Source organism: Pongo abelii, chromosome 1 (assembly GCF_028885655.2).
Source record: "Pongo abelii isolate AG06213 chromosome 1, NHGRI_mPonAbe1-v2.0_pri, whole genome shotgun sequence".
In the NCBI taxonomy this organism is placed as follows: domain Eukaryota; kingdom Metazoa; phylum Chordata; class Mammalia; order Primates; family Hominidae; genus Pongo; species Pongo abelii.
Window position 1 is genome coordinate 23,359,212 of NC_071985.2, and position 18,117 is coordinate 23,377,328.

Consider the following 18,117-nt stretch of genomic DNA (forward strand, 5'->3'; position numbering starts at 1 on the left):
AGATCACTTGAGGTCAGGAGCTTGAGACCAGCCTGGCCAGCATGGTGAAACCCCGTCTCTACTAAAAATACAAAAATGGCCGGGTGCCCTGGCTCACGCCTGTAATCCCAGCACTTTGGGAGGCCAAGGTGAGTGGATCATCTGAGGTCAGGAGTTCAAGACTAGCCTGGCCAACATGGCAAAACCCCATCTCTACTAAAGATACAAAAATTAGTCGGGCATGGTGGCGGGTGCCTGTAATCTCAGCTACTCGGGAGGCTGAGGCAGGAGAATTGCTTGAGCCTGGGGGGCGGAGGTTGTAGTGAGCCAAGATCATGCCATTGCACTCCAGCCTGGGCAGCAGAGCAAAACTCCGTCTCCAAAAAAAAAAAAAATTACGAAAATTAGCCAGGCGTGGTTGCGTTTGCCTGTAATCCCTGCTACTCGGGAGGCTAAGTCTAGAATTGCTTGAACTGGGAGGCAGAGGTTGCAGTGAGCCAAGACTGTGCCACTGCACTCCAGCCTGGGTGACAGAGTGAGACTCTGTCTCAGAAAAAAAAAAAAAACAATGCTATGCTATATATATATATATGTTGAAACACTAAAATCTATTGCTGAAATATCTTACTAAAAAATTGGAAATTTAATGTCTAACCAATATACCTAAATGCCTCTGTTTATTCTAAAATATTTCTTCTTTGTCTGTAGACCAGATTATCAAAAATTCTCATGATTAAAAAGGAACATATCAAGAAATTAAGGGAAATGAACACAGAAGCAGAAAAATTGGTAAGAATTTCTCTTTTTTTTTCTTCATTTGCTTGTCTAATTTTAAAATGGTGAGACCATCTATATCTAATGATTTAAAAATATCTGTGGGAGGAAACCTTCAGATAAATATTATTTTTAAATCCTCATTTGCATGAGGTCCACACCTGTAGTCCACCTTCTTGGGAGGCTGAAGCAAAAGGATTGCTTGAGTCTAGAGTCAGAGACTGCAGTGAGCTATGATTCTACCACTACAGTCTAGCCTGGGTGATAGCGAGACCCTCTCTCAGTAAATGAATGAATACAGGAATAAATACATACATACATACATACAAAAGTAAATCTTCATTGCTATCACTATCTCTTGTTATACAGAACATATGCTAAGTAAATTGGCAATGCATTGCCCCAGACCTCATTATGCCATTGACTGTACAGTTGAATAGGATTAATGGATATATTAGGTTCTTTCAACAGTTTGCATGAGTCTAGAATTGCTCAGACAGATACCTGTGACCAAGGAAGTTGTAATGGCAGGTTATAAAAAATGTTTCAGAATAAGTAAGTCAGGAAATATCTATGTTGTCATCTTTAGGTTATCTTGACAACGTTTATATCCTAATTTATTAATCTAATGAGTTCAAAAAATGAGAGCCAATTTTATTCATAAGATAATTACCAGAAGTCTTTTTTTTTTTTTTTCTGAGACGGAGTTTTGCTCGTCGCCCAGGCTGGAGTGCAATGGTGCAATCTCGGCTCACTGCAACCTCCGCCTCCCGGGTTCAAGTGATTCGCCTGCCTCATCCTCCCAAGTAGCTAGGATTACAGGTGCACACCACCACGACCAGCTAATTTTTGTATTTTTAGTAGAGACGGGGTTTCACCATGTTGGCCAGGCTGCTCTGGAACTCCTGACCTCAGGTGATCCACCCACCTCGGGATTACAGGTGTGAGCCACGGCACCCAGCCAGCCACAGCACCCGGCACAGAGTTTTTTAAAAAGCTGTTTATGTAGACACTATTCACTAAGAAAGTCTTTAAATTGTAATGAAATTCACATCTTACTTAAGGATATGTAGGATGGCAAATAGGTTTTATCTCATGTACTATCTCTAGTTTATTGAAAATGACTGTATAGAAGTCTGAAAGGGTGGACTCAGTGGCTGTGCTCAGGGGGCAAAGTGCTGTGACTGATGATCAGTGTCTGTTTTAAGTGCAGGAATGGGAGTAGTAGCACTGGGAATCTCTGGAATGAAATGTTGTAAGGGTATAGGTGTGGATACAGTTAGGTATCTACAGCTGCAAAAGTAGATACCTAAGTGAATAAAGAACAATCCTCTTTTAGGATTATAGAATTTTTTTTATCTGAAAATTACTGAATTTTTAAGACCAAAAATGTCAGGTGATTTCAGCGTAAGATCATACTGCTCTCTTTAGCAGTACAGGTATTAAAACTTGGGTTTATTTCCCAGTTTAACTCATTTAAGCATAACATGAAATTAGTATTATCAGATACACAAGCCATCCGAAAATGAAAAGGATTAGCTATAGCATATTGCGGTTACATATCTTAAACATAGAAATGTATGTGCATGCTTCTTTCCTACTGGACTCTAATTCTTGGTTTCCATCAGTTCTACTGCTGCGCTTTATATTCTGTGCCTTTTCAGTGCTCCTCCACCCCACTTCTGTTTTTCTCTGGTCACTTTATCATCTCTTCTATCTTTATGTATAAATGAATTATTTCCCTTTAATATCACTAGTTAGGACTGTTTTCTTCTAAGTTCCATGCTTTAAAGCACTGGGCTTGCCTTTGCCCAGTTAATCTTATCTACTTTCAAATAGAGACCTATTTTGGGTTGTTTCACAAACCAAGGAGATGCAGCCTTCAGTGTAAAACGAATTTGTATTCCCAGAGACCGTTTTGATGTTGGCTTGGCTTCTTAGCATATGAGAACTCTGTAGAAGTAATCTAGTTGGCTTGATATGTTTTATTATTTGTTTTATTTATGTAAAAATAGTTTTCCTATAAAAATTCAAATATTATGAAATGATTTAATGAGTCAAACTGTAGTTCTTTATAATGCCTTCTCCATAAATATTATTAAGTTAGCATATGTTATAAATATGTTTATTTATATGTTTACCATATGGATTTCTTTTTCTGTGCATATACTAAAAATTATTTTCATGCAAAATGGAATTAAATTATGATATATTGGCTTATCTTTTAAAATGATTGTATTGTACCATAATTTAAACAACTTCCTGTTAACAGATATTTATTTCCATCATTTTATTAATATAGTGCTAATATTTTTGTGCATTTGTTTGTGTCTATCTGTAGGATAAATTTTAGAAAGTAAAATGAAAGATTTAATGAAAGTTAGTTTAAAGATGGTAGGCTGAACATATTTTTTTCATATCCTTTATTATTGCACATAGAATATGAAGTACAAAAAGAAGTAAACAGAAAAAATGAAGCAGTCTGCTTAACAATGTCTGTGAGATTTCGAAATTTTTTCTGGCATGTTTTTAGATGAAACAGAAACCATGGCTACAAGAGGCCCTAGATCCAGAGTTGGCAAATATGATGAAGTGCAGAAGTGAGATTAGTATTTTAAAAGGCAATTAATTCAAGGTCTTTCTCCTTGTTCCCCTTCTTCATCTCAGTGACAGAACTCAAACGTGGCATTTACTCAAGTTAAATGGAGAGAAAGAAGCACTTCTCTAAAGAATTTGAATGTACTATTTGGGGAAAGTTAAGGTTTTTTTTCTGCTTTTGGTAAGAGTAGACTAGGTAATTTGGATTAACCTTCCTGCTGTAAATAACTGTTTCCTCTGGAATAAAATATTAAAATAACCTGCTTGAAGAACACTGGAGCATTAACAAGGCATTAAGGAGGCCGGGCACAGTGGCTCATACCTGTAATCCCAGCACTTTGGGAGGCCAAGGCGAGTGGATCACTTGAGGTCACGAGTTCAAGACAAGCCTGGCCAACGTGGCAAAACCCTGTCTCTACTGAAAATAAAAAAATTGGCTGGGTGTGATAGGCGTGCATCTGTAATCCCAGCTACTTGGGGGGCTGAGGCAGGAGAGTCACTTGAACCCACGAAGTAGACGTTGCAGTGAGCCAAGATCGTGCCACTGCACTCTAGCCTGGGCAACAGAGTGAGACTCTGTCTCAAAAAAAAAAAAAAAGAAAGAAAATAAACAACAAGGCATCAAGGAATTATAGGATCTGGGAAAAGAAGGAAAGAAGTAAGGGGGAACCTGATGTTCAGGGTTGCTTTTTCCTTGGGGGCTTCTGCAAGTTCCAGAAAAGGTAGCTGAGAAGCTAAGTGGCATTCTTGAAAGGCTTAAATGGGTTGGAGGCCAAAACTAGAGTCCAGAGACCCACCAAGGGTTGGGGGATGTTGGCAAACTTTAAGTCCTCTTTGGAGGAATATAGCATTTTTATAGGCCTCAAATTATTTCTATAAATTTTTATATATAGTATCTAAAACTCAATTTAAATTCAAGACACAATAGGGGAGACACAATAACCCTAAGGAAAAAAGAAGATCAACTGTAGACAGTAGGTAGACCAGACAATGGAGTTTTTAGAAATATATTTTAAATGCTTAATTTGTTAAAAGAGATGAGACAAAATTGAGAATTTTAGAAGAGAACTGGAAACAACAATAAAAAAGACCAAATGAAAACTATAAACTCTAGCAATCAAAGTTAAGAACTCAGTTGGTGGATACAACCACAGCAGATTAGAAACAGCTAAAGAGAGAGCTAGTAATTTAAAATAGATCAGAAGAAAATATCCTGAATGAAACGTGAAGATAAAAACGAGTGGAAAATATAGAAGAGAAGAGATGATAAATAGGGATAAATACAGTGAGGAAGGTCTAATATGTAATGGAATAGCAGAAGGAAAAAGAAAGAATGGGACAAATGCAGTATTTTAAAAGATAATGACTAAAGGCATTCCAAAACCATCAAAAGGCAACAAGCCACAGATAAATTCCTATCAACCCCAATGAGATAAATAAAATGATAGTGACTTTTAGACACTTTTTTTTTTTTGAGACAGTCTTGCTCTGTCGCCCAGGCTGGAGTGCAGTGGCACAATCTCGGCTCACTGCAAGCCCTGCCTCCCAGATTCACGCCATTCTCCTGCCTTAGCCTCCCAAGTAGCTGGGACTACAGGCGCCTGCCACCACACCCAGCTAATTTTTTGTATTTTTTTTTTTTTAGTAGAGACGGGGTTTCACCATGTTGGCCAGGATGGTCTCGATCTCCTGACCTCGTGATCCACCCACCTCGGCCTCCCAAAGTGCTGGGATTACAGGCATAAGCCACCGCACCAGACCTAGACACATTGTCTTAAAACTGCTGAAACTAAACACAAAGTGAAAAAATGTTAGAGTACCCAGGGCAGGATGGGAATGGGGAGTATGTACAAACGAGCAGCCAACAATTTGTCTGAGCGCTACCATCTCCACAGAAACAATAGAAGACAGAAGATAATGGAATGACATCTTCACAGGGCTGAAACAAAATAACTACCAACCTAGATTTCCATAACCAGTGAAAATGCCTTCAAGGATAAAGTTAATACAAGGACAGTTGTAGGCAAATTTATGGACTTTCTTACCAGAATACCTACATTAAAGGAAATACTAAAGTTTTTGTTTAAGCAGAAGAAAAAACTTGAAGTTTGTAAAAGAAACATGAAGATTCAGGGAATGAAGAAACAACAAAAAGGGTAAATATGTGGATTAATCTAAGTGACACATTAAATAACTCTTGTGGCACTTATAGAGAGAATTAAAATACACTACAGTTGTCTGTTGGTCAGGGTAGGGGTGTATATACATATAGGCCTAGATAAATCAAAGATGGACGACATTTTAATCTCTAAGGAACCTATTAAAATAATAGTAAAAGGTGAATATTTATGAAGCTAATTAAGGGGAAGTAGGTGGGAAATGGAACAATAAAAATGTTTAATTGGGGCTGGGTATACTGGCTCATGCCATTGGATTGCTTTAGGCCAGGAGTTTGAGACTAGCCTGGCCAACATAGCCAAACCCCGTTTCTAGTAAAAATACAAAAATTAGCCAGGCGTGGCGGCACATACTTATAATCCCAGCTACGCAGGAGGCTGAGGCAGGAGAATCACTTGAACCCAGGAAGCAGATGTTGCAGTAAGAGCCAAGACCAAGCCACTGCACTCCAGCCTGGGCAACAGAGCAAGACTGAGTCTCAAAAAAAAAAAAAATTTTTTTTTGTTTTTTAGAAAAATTAGCCAGGCATGGTATAGTTCCAGCTACCCAGGAGGCTGATGGGGGAGGATTGCTTGAGCCCAGAAGTTTGGGGCTGTGGTGAGCTAGGATGGTACCACTGAACTCCAGTCTGGGTGACAGAGTGAGACCCTGTTTCTTGGGGGGAAAAAAAAAGACAAGTATGTGACTGGCAGAACTAAGAAACTTTAACAAAACACTGTATTGGTGAGGATGTGGACAAGTAGGCATTCTTACACATAAATTAGTACATCTTTTATGAAGGGTGTACAGGGTCTCAGAAAATGATACCCCGAAATGAAGGCCTCAGAAGCAGCTCTCTCTGACCTTTTTCTGCCCACCTATCTTTGATCTCTCATTTTCTTCTGAGGCTAACCACAGAAACCAGAATCCCTCTTCCCCAAAGCAAGTCGTAGAAACCAGAACTCCTTTTCCCAGAAGCCAGCCTTATATAAAACCTGAGAATTTTACTCCAGCTTGCCCATCACCTTTCTGTGTAAAAATTGGTCATAAAGAAATTATTTGACCTACTTTGACTGTAGGTCATAAGACCCCCCATTCCAGACAGGATTCTGCCTCATACCTGTAGGAAGGATTGCTGCAGAGACAGGCCAAGCGAAATCTAGACAGGCCTTGCTGGATTTCCCTACTTTGTCTGTTAGCATTATATCATACCCTGTTTGTCCAATCATATTTCTTTTTTGTTTTTTCTTTTCTTTTTTGTTTTTTTTTTCTGGAGACAGAGTCTTACTCTGTTGCCTAGGCTGGAGTGCAGTGGTGCAACCTTGGCTCACTGCAACGTCCGCCTCCTGGGCTCAAGCAATTCTTATGCCTCAGCCTCCTGTGTCCAATCATTATTTCTATACCACTGTCCATATGCTTTGTGAACCTAAGCACAAAAATTGACAGTTTATTTTGTATTCTTCATTCTGAAGACTCTGGCGTCACATAAAATTATAACCAAATAAATGTGTATGCCTTTTTTCCTATTAATCTCTCTTTTGTCAGTGATTTTCAGTGAGCCTTCAGAGGGTGAAGGGGAGGTCCCTCTGGCCTCTACAGGTGCTTTGGCAATATCTATCAAGATTTAAAATGCTCAAATCCTTTGATTTAGCAGTTCCACTCCTGGAAACTTCTACACTTATGTTCGCCTTTGTCCAAAATGACTACATGTTCATTGCAGCATGTTTGCAAGATCTGAAGGTTAGAAACAACCTGAATGTTCATCAAGAAGGAGCATGTTTATACACTTTAGGTGGGAATATAAGTTAATTGAAGTCTTTCTGGAAGGCAGCTTGGCCATACTGATGGGCCAGAAATTTTACTTCTAGAGTATCATTTGGAAGATGCGCCTACAAGGATGTTCATCACAGCATTGTTGTAATAGCAAAAAACTGTACATGGTTAAATGAATATCTGTAGAGGACTAGTCAAATAAATCCATACCCTTGATCATGAACTGCTAAATCTGGTATTTTCCATCTTGTCCCTTATAAGCTCATATTTTTACAGACTGTTTGCCTTCAACATGAACCTGTAAGCCACACAAGAAAATCTTTCATTACTTTGTGATCATACCTGGTTTTTTATCAGAATGTATTAGTTATTTCTAATGGTTCAAATGCCTCACCTTATTCATACAGTCATATGAATGAAACAAGTCATATTTTTGACTTGTTTTTATTTTATTTTATTTTTTTTTTTTTGAGACGGAGTCTTGCTTTGTCACCCAGGCTGGAGTGGAGAGGCACGATCTCGGCTCACTGCAACCTCTGCCTCCCAGGTTCAAGCGATTCTCCTGCCTCAGCCTCCCGAGTAGCTGGGATTACAGGCATGCGCCACCGCGCCCGGCTAATTTTTTATATTTTTGGTAGAGACGGGGTTTCACCATGTTGGTCAGGTTAGTCTTTAACTCCTGGCCTCAAGTGATCTACCCTCCTCGACCTCCTAAAGTAATTTTTAGGCCAGGCACAGTGGCTCACGCCTGTAATCCCAGCACTTTGGGAGGCTGAGGCGGGTGGATCACTTGAGGCCAGGAGTTCGAGATCAGCCTGGCCAACATGGTGAAACCCCACCTCTAGTAAAAATACAAAAATTAACCAGGCGCGGTAGCCCATACCTGTAATCCCAGCTATTCGGGAGGCTGAGGCAGGAGAATCACTTGAACCTTGGAGGTGGAGGTTGCAGTAAGCCGAGATTGTGCCACTGCACTCCAGCCTGGGCAACAGAGCAAGACTCCATCTCAAAAAATAATAATAATAATTTTTAATTGTATGTGTATATGTGTAAAATGAATGTACTTTTCTTAAAAAAATTACCATTCTTATTGAGTTTGATGTGTGTTTTTCTTTCTTTGTATTTATTTTTTAATGTATAAATACCTATAGAATATATGCTATTGGGTTTTTTTGAGGAGGGGACTTTTTTTTTTTTTTGAGACAGAGTCTCACTCTGTTGCCCAGGATGGAGTGCAGTGGTGTAATCTTGGCTTACTGCAACCTCCACCTCGGTTCAAGCAATTCTTCTACCTCAACCTCCCAAGTAGCTGGGATTACAGGCACATACCACCACGCCCAGCTAATTTTGTGTATTTTTAGTAGAGATGGGGTTTCACCATGTTGGCCAGGCTGGTCTTGAACTCCTGACCTCAAGTGATCTGCCCGCCTTGGCCTCCCAAAGTGCAGGGATTACAGGCCTGAACCACCGTGCCCAGCCAAGGGCAGACATTTTTAAATAAATTTTATGCTATGTAACATTCTGCTTTTCACTGTATAGTATCAGTAAATCTAGATCACTCTCTTCAATCCTAGTGTTAGAAGATCTTTAAATTGTTAGCAATCTGATAGGTGAAATATAAATCGCATTGTTTTATTTTGTATTTCTAAGGCTACTAGTGGAATTAAGCATCTTTTTGTATTTTAATTGGCCATTTATATTAACAAAATTATTTGTTTCGCATGTTACCATAGTACAGAAAATTTAAATTTTGATGTAGTCAAATACAGTTGACCCTCAAACAACATGGGGGTTGGGGTGCAACCCCCGCCAGCAGTCAAAAATCTGCATACAGCTTTTGACTCCCCTAAAACTTAACTACTAATAGCCTACTGTTGACCAGGAGCTTTACTGATAACCTAAATAGTAGATGAACACATACCTTCTATATGCATTATATACTGTATCCTTACATAAAGTAATCTAGAGAAAAGGAAATGTTATTAAGAAAATCATAAGGTAAAGAAAACATATTCATTATTCATTAAGCGGGAGTAGATCATAAAGGTTTTCATCCTTGTCATCTTCACGTTGAGTAGGCTGAGGAGGAGGAGGAAGTGGAGGGGTTGGTTTTGCTGTCTCGGGTGGCAGAGGCAGAAGAGGAAGAGGAGATGGAAGGGAAGGCAGGAGAAGCAGGCACACTGGTGTAACTTTTGAAAAAGTTGCATCTATACGATCTGGTTGGCTGTTACAAAAATTAATTTTAAAAAAATCTGCATATAAGTAATGTAAGTGGACCTGCACCATTCAAACCTGTGTTGTCTAACGGTCAGCTCTATATCAGCCTGTTCCTTTTTCTGGTATTTGTAACTTGTTTAAAATAGCTTCTTTACCTCTTATTCATAAACATATTCTCCTGTCTTCTCATGATACTTTTATAGTTTCTTTTAATATTTAGACCTTCAGTACATCCTAAAATTTTGTGAACGATTTGAGTACAGAGAGCTAACTTTTTTCCTCAAATAGATAATTGTTCCAATTTATTAATAGTTCATCCTTTCCCACTGATTTGAAAGGCCAGCTTTACTATATACAAAATTTCCAAACAGTATACATATATTCATACACACACAAGCATATGTGCCAGGCATACATATACATATCTGTTGGAATTTAGTATAGACTGGCCACCATTCTCTCCCATTGGTGTATTTGTCTCCCATGTCAATACTATACTGTTTGATAACTACCAGTACAAGTCCCTCCATTTGTCTTTCTCTTTCAAAATTGGTTTGGTCATTCTTGTACATTTATTCTTCTATATTAACCCTTTATTATTTAGATGTTTAAGAAGATAAGGGAAATTTTTTCCATCATTGGGAGATATTCAAAAAGATAAAGACTTTGAGAACAGCTTCAAAAAAGGGGGCTCAAAAAATATTTTTAGAAGTTGGAGCTGTAACCAGATGATAATTTTGATGAGAAGTCTATATCTGTTTAGTTTCAGAGGTTTTTTTTACGGTTCATTAGTTACATCACCCCCCCCCCCTTTTTTTTTTTTTTTTTTTTTTTGAAACAGAGTCTTGCTCTGTTGCCCAGGCTGGAGTGCAGTGGCGCGATCTTGGCTCACTGCAAGCTCCGCCTCCCGGGTTCACGCCGTTCTCCTACCTCAGCCTCCCGAGTAGCTGGGGCTACAGGCACCTGCCACCACGCCCAGCTAATTTTTTGTATTTTTAGTAGAGACAGGGTTTCACCATGTTAGCCAGGATGGTCTCGATCTCCTGACCTCGTGATCCACCCGCCTCAGCCTCCCAAAGTGCTGGGATTACAGGTGTGAGCCACCGCACCCAGCCTATATCACCCCATTTTGTAATGCATTAGCCATCTCCCAATTTCATACATTTTGATGTATACTGTATATGTAAACCCTTTGTACATCTTTAATTCATTAAAATGTTGAACACAAAAGATGAAGATAGAGATTTTTGACACCCTCAAATTCGCTGTAAGAGATACAGAGCTTTTAATGATTTTGATTTTGATTAACTAGTTCTGAGTCTGCAAAAGTATACACTTATCCCCGAGAAGAGGCTTGATCAAATACTTAGTTATAATTTACGTTACACTATGTCCTCAGTAACCCCCAATTCCCGACAAGGAAATGAAATTAAATTCAGCATGTCCTGCATTATCCCTGCATTCTTATAGAAAATCTTTCGGATGATCCAGTGGTTTTAACTTCACAAAAACTGAGGTTTACGAAGAGGAAGCAATTCAGGAAGCACCAATGGTAAACTAAAAGTAGGATGTCCTGGATATGATTCCAGGCCTGTGTGGAAATTATCCCTTCCCTACTCCCACTGTGGCATTCCCTCCCCTCTTTCTCTTTTACTGCTTCACATCTATAGTAGCAGAGGAATTCTAACTGATGCAAACTGGCTTCAGATCCCACAAGGTTACCACTTACTGGCTGTGGTACATGGGCCTCATATGTAAAATGGAGACAATAAGCAATAATATCTTTCTCATGGGGTTATTGTGAGGATTCAATGAAATCCTTTAAAAACACTTAGAACATTAGCCAGGCATAGTGGCACATGCCTGTAGTCCAAGCTACTTGGGAGGCTGAGACAGGAGGATCCTTTGAGTCCAGGAGTTTGAGACTGCACTGAGTTACGATCGTGCCACTGCAGTCCTGCCTGGGCAACAGAGTGAGACCCTGTCTCTAAAAAACAAAACAGGCCAGGCGTGGTGGCTCACACCTGTAATCCCAGCACTTAGGGAGGCCAAGGCAGGTGGATCACTTGAGGTCAGGAGTTCGAGACCAGCCTGGCCAACATGGTGAAACCCCCATCTCCACTAAAAATACAAAAATTAGCCAGGTGTGATGGCACGCACCTGTAGTCCCACCTACTTGAGAGGCTGAGGCAGAAGGATTGCTTGAGCTCAGGAGGCAGAGGTTGTAGTGAGCGGAGATCACGTCATTGCACTCCAGCCTGGGTGATGGGAGTGAAACCCTGTCTCAAAAAAAAAAAATAAAATACTTAGAACAAGCTGGGTGTGGTGGCACATACTATAGTCACAGCTGCTTGGGAGGCTGAGGCAGGAGGATTGCTTCAGGCCAGGAGTTCGAATCTAGCCTGGGCAACACAGCAAGACGCCATCCCAAAAACAACAACAAAACCACTCTTAGTGCATGGCACATTAGTCAGCTCTATTTAGTACATCTGTTGTCATCATTAAGTAATCAGCACATCATTAATAGTGTGTGCTGTTATTTAATTTTTCTAGGCCTCAGTTTTCTCCTCTGTAAAATGGTATGGCTTAACTAGATGACCTCTGAGGTTTCTGTTAGCTCAGTCTATAATTCTGTGATTTGGAACCTATATAAGTAGTTCCTCCCTAGGTCTAGGAAAGTTTTCTTTCCCTACCTATACTTATTAGAAGGAGCAATTTTGCTTCCTTAGTGCATAACAACGTGCTTTCTCAGAAATCCTCTGAAAAAAGAAATGTGGTTAAATTTTCCTTGACTGGAGAGGTTTCATTGCCAGCATTTTTAGCAGGAATGAAATGGAGAGTATAATTTATTGGAAGTACTGTGAAGAGAGGGAAGGAAATGGCATCAAAGTCCATTAACACTTGTTGGTAAGGAGCATATATGGAATGATGACACAATGAAAAGTTAATATCCACTGAGCATCTTCTATGTGGGAAGCACTGTGCTAGCATGTATTATCTCATTTAATCTTTGCAACAACCCCACTAGATAGATATTCTTATAATCCCCATTTTGCATTTGAAGAACATGAGGCACAGAGAGATTAAGAAACTTCCTTAACATCACACAGCTAGATGGTGATAGAGGTGGAATTTGAACATATATAATCTGATTCTAATACCCACGCTCTTGAACCGTTATGCTATACTGAATTGATTCCAGGTACAGCGTCAATTGGTTTAAATAACCAGAATGCTTCAAATGAGGACATACGGTTTAACAACTAACAATCCTATGAAAAAGTTGAAAGACGAATATAACGAATGTTGCTTACACGTTTATCCATTAACATTTTGCTCCGTTTAGCTCTATAGAAGATCTCCTTTTCAGAAAAGCAAATGGCAGACATCATGATGCTCCAATGAACAAGGACAGTCTCCTAAATAACAATGCCATTATCACAGACAAGAACTATAACAATTAAAACAGACAAATTTAATAACCTTCAGTTTGCTTTTTAGATAAGTCAAATTTCCTTTTAGATCATTGAAATTGCATTGCTAAAAAACAAACTCTTACCAAGATCTGATTTTTTTCTCTTCTCAGAAATCATATTCCATGCCCATCAGCATTGAATTTCAGCGGAGATATGCAACAATTGTTCTAGAGCTTGAACAGCTGAACAAGGACCTAAACAAAGTTTTGCATAAAGTTCAACAGTATTGCTATGAGGTAAGTTATATGTATAGATTTCCCTCTATATTTGTATTTGAAGCTTAATCCTTTTACTTTCACTTTAGAAAATCCATACCAAGCCAATATCTTCATAAAGTCCTTTAGCAGAACTGTATTATATAAAGTTTCTTACTCCTCCCAGCATCAGTGTTGAAGAGTGCTTTATACACAGAAAGCTGTCAATTCTGAGTTTTTTGGTTCAAGATACAAATGATAAGGCCCTCCAAAAAATTTTGGAAAAATGCAGAAAACTAATTACTCTTAATTCCACTACCCCAGAGACCAAATTTTGTTGTTGTCATTGTTTTTTCTTCTTCTTTATTTATTTATTTTTTTTGAGACAGGGTCTGGCTCTGTTGACCAGGCTGGAGTACAGTGGTGCAATCTTGCAATCTTGGCGAACTACAGCCTCAACTTCCCAGGCTCAAGCTATCCCCCAACCTCAGCCTCCTGAGTAGCTGGAACCACAGGTGCACGACATGCCCAGTTTATTTTTTCTAGAGATGAAGTCTCGCTATGTTGCTCAGGCTGGTCTCAAACTCATGGGCTCAAGCGATCCTCCTACCTTGGCCTTCCAAAGTACTGAGATATAGGCATGAGCCACTGTGCCCAGCCCCAAAGACCAAATTTTGCTTTATTTCTTCTTAGTCTTTTTTGGTTGTTTTTTTGTTTTTGTTTTTGTTTTTTAAACAATACCTGCTTTTTCTCATAAAGTTCTGATCATGCTGGCCATACAATTTTGTTGCCTTCTCTTTTAAACCTTAAATTAGCATTAGAACTATGAATTCTTGAATTTCAAATACATAGATAACAGAGTTATTTGTGAATTTTCATTCACATGTGATTATATGAGAGTGGTTCAACAGTTTCATCCAAAATATGAGTTTCCTACTAAAGGGTAAGAATTAAAATGATTCAGGTGAGTTTAAAATGCTCCTGAATTTGCATACTTTGAGGTTGTGTGTTTCCAGGAAAGCCACCTCTATTTGTGATATCAGATTCTTTTTTTTTTTTTTTGAGTTGGAGTCTTACTCTGTTGCCCAGGCCGGAGTGCAATGGCACAATCTCGGCTCACTGGAACCTCTGCCTCCCAGGTTCAAGCAATTCTCCTGCCTCAGCCTCCTGGGTAGCTGGGACTACAGCTGTGCACCACCATGCCCGGCTAATTTTTTTGTATTTTTAGTAGAGATGGGGTTTCACCATATTATAGGCCAGGCTGGTCTCGAACTCCTGACCTCAAGTGATCCGCCCTCCTCGACCTCCCAAAGTGCTGGGATTAGAGACATGAGTCACTGTGCCCGGCCGTGATATGAGATTTTTTTTTTTTTTTTTTTTTTGAGACAGAGTTTCGCCCTTGTTGCCCAGGCTGGAGTGCAGTGGTGTCATCTCGGCCCACTGCAACCTCTGCCTCCCAGGTTCAAGTGATTCTCCTGCCTTAGCCTCCCGAGTAGCTGGGATTACAGGCATGCATTACCACGCCCAGCTAATTTTGTATTTTTAGTAGAGACGGGGTTTCTCCATGTTGGTGAGGCTGGTCTCAAACTCCCGACCTCAGGTGATCCGCCTGCCTCGGCCTCCCAAAGTGCTGGGATTACAGGCGTCACCGCGCCCAGCAATATCAGATTGTTAAACAGTTGGCTTATTTTCTTGATAGTTGTCAGTCATCCACATAACAATATGCATTGTATTAGTAAATAGATTTTCTCCCCTGGACTAGCAACTATTCACAAGACATGCAGACTATGCAGTCCAGGATGACACATAACAAAGCCAATGGTACATGCAGAAACGGGTTGCTCATCAATCTTTTTGTAGTACCCAAGGCCATTTGTGATAGGCTCCTTTCCTAATGAAGTAAAGTGATTTAATCTTCTCAAAGCTCTTATGGAACTACAATACAGATTTTAAAATAAGAACATATCAGAGAGAACACCATGACTAAGCAATTCTACTTCTCAATATATACCAAAAAGATACATCAACATGTATTTACCAAAATATATATACTAGAATGTTCATAGCATCACTGTTCCTTATAGCCAGAAATCACAAAGTACCCAAATACCCATCAGTACTACAATCAGCTAATAAACATGGTATAATTACACAACGGAAATGCTACCCAGCAATGAGAATAAATGAACTCGACTACAACTCAGTGCCATGGATGGATCTCACAAATACAATGTTGAACAAATAAAGTCAGACAAGCCAGGCGTGGTGGCTCACGCCTGTAATCCCAGCACTTTGGGAGGCCGAGGCAGGCGGATCACGAGGTCAGGAGACCGAGACCATCCTGGCTAACACGGTGAAACCCCGTCTCTACTAAAAATACAAAAAAATTAGCTGGGCGTGGTGGTGGGCGCCTGTAGTCCCAGCTACTTGGGAGGCTGAGGCAGGAGAATGGCGTGAACCCGGGAGGCAGAGCTTGCAGTGAGCCGAGATCGTGCCACTGCACTCCAGCAAGACTCAGTCTCGACAGAGCGAGACTCAGTCTCAAGAAAAAATAAATAAATAAATAAATAAAGTAAGTCAGACACAAGAGAATATATAATGTATGATTACATTTTTATAAAGCTCAAAAGCTAATCTCTGATGCTAGAAGTCAGGATGGTGGTTACCCTGAGGGAGGTGGTACTGGAAGATGGCATTATCAGGGGGTCTGGGGCGTTGGTAATATTCTGGTTCTTAATCTAGTTGCCGACTTCTCAGGCATGTTTGATTTGTGAAAACTCATTAACCTGTACACTTTACGATTTGTGTACTTTTATGTATTCAGGTATGCTTCAATTTAAATTTTAGAAAAGTATTAAAGGATACAGTTATTCATTGAAGCATTATTGGTAATTATAAAATATTAGAAATAAACATAAATGCCCACACATAGGGAACTGACTGTTTATGGTACATCCACACAATTGAATACTACGCTGCTGTAAGAGAGGAAGCTCTCTATTTACTGATATGGAGTGATTTCCAGGATATGTTATTAGATGCAAAAAGCAAATACAAAAATACACATACATATTCCAAAGTATATTACCTTTGGAGTAGGAAATAAGTGGAAATACAATGTATATGTATCAGCTTAATTTTTCAAAAGGAAACAGAAAGGATACATTAGAAACTAATTTGGGAATGGGGTAGGAGTTGGTGAACAAGAAGGAATGACATTTTTCTGAGTGTTTGTTTCCCCAACAAATACAAGTAAATGCAAACAGAAATAAATGAACCTAACTATATTTCAAAAGAGTGACATAAACTTACTGATAAAAACTGATTCAGACAGCTTGAACATAGCATAGGTTGAGCATCCCAAGTCTGAAATGCTCCAAAGTCCAAAATTTTTTGAGTGCCAAAGTGAAACTCAAAGGAAATGCTCACAGGAGCAGTTTGGATTTTGGATTTTTGTATTTGGGATTCTCAACCAGTAAGTATAATGCAAATATTCTAAAATTTTAAAAAATCCTAAATCCAAAACACTTCTGGTCCCAAGCATTTTGGATAAGGGATACTCAACTTGTATTTTGACTGTATACCTTTAGTCTGAACCAAAATTTAAATGAACATTGAACTCTAGTTAGTAGAATTTTTTCTCTTGGTGGCATGCATAGCAGTCCTGACACTCTTTTTTTTTTGAGACGGATTTTCGCTCTTGTCCACCAGGCTGGAGTGCAGTGGCGCAATCTCGGTTCACTGCAACCTCCGCCTCCCAGGTTCAAGCCATTCTTCTGCCTCAGCCTTCCCAGTAGCTATGATTACAGGCATGTACCACCATGCCCAGCTAATTTTTATATTTTTAGTAGAGACATGTTGGCCAGGCTGGTCTTGAACTCCTGACCTCAGGTGATCCACCCACCTTGGCCTCCCAAAGTACTGGGATTACAGGCATGAGCCACCACGCCTGGCAGCAGTTCTGAAACTCTTACTGTATACTCTGGGACTGAGCAAAGAAGCAAATAAGTATATTGAACCTGGGAGGCAGAGGTTGCAGTGAGCTGAGATCGCCCACTGCACTCCAGCCTGGGCAACAGAGTGAGACTGTCTCAAAAAAAAAAAAAAAAATAGGATAACGCGAGCCAGGTTTCTCACTGTTGAAGAAGGCAGTTATGAAGAATGAAGAGGGGGAAGACTAGAGTGAACCCTGTGGCATTAGATGGGAATAGGGGGAATCAGTATGAATTCATGGTTTATTTTATCTTTATGTTATAGGTATAAGTGAGTGTATATGTCTGCTGAGAGAGCCAAAAGCAAAGACACCCTAATAGCAAAGAACACACTAGACCCAGATCTTGGTCTCTTAACTCTGTTCTCCAATTTTAAAAAGCAGGACTCCTTGAAAAAGAGACTGATTCCCGACCTGGGGCAGAGAAAGAAGATGAGCCTGACCCACCTTATTATGCCAAGGAAGTAAAGTGTGCCCCCAAATTATGGGGACGTGTCAAAAACAGCCAGCTTGACAGGTGTTCCCACTGGCCAAATCTGGGACAATTTGAGCTTCAGAATAAATAAATATAGTAAGAGATTTTTAACCCATAGAATAAAAGTCATATCAGTATGGGTTCATACTGATACTAATTCATTTTTTAAGAGAAACTACTTTGTAGTAAAATGTCAACTAATAAATATAGAAGCAGTGTTAAGAGTGAGAAAAACACCATTTTGCAACCATCATAGTAATAATTGATATAGACAAGAATCATCATCAACAGATGCTAAAATTGGTAGGTAAAAGTTTGATGACAAATAGGATGTTTACATAGCCTCAAAGTATCTCTTCACAACTACTTAGTACTTACAAAAAGGAAATCCTTTAGTGTAGGGAAATCTGGCAGACACTTAACTTACCAACTGATCAAAGAGAACATCACCAGTAATGGGACAGGTCAACATCACGTGCCTTC

General features: G+C 39.5%; 1 protein-coding gene across 8 annotated transcripts in view; it reads left to right on the forward strand.

Annotated features, from left to right (window-relative positions):
* Nucleotides 1-18,117, forward strand: part of LIN9 (lin-9 DREAM MuvB core complex component) — an 82,207-nt gene that overhangs the window by 59,010 nt on the left and 5,080 nt on the right. For all 8 annotated transcript variants that reach the window (XM_024237958.2, XM_024237961.2, XM_024237965.2 and 5 more), the window contains 2 exons: nt 688-768; nt 13,085-13,210. In XM_024237958.2, coding sequence (XP_024093726.1) covers nt 688-768; nt 13,085-13,210 — 207 coding nt within the window. The remainder of the gene's footprint in view (nt 1-687; nt 769-13,084; nt 13,211-18,117) is intronic.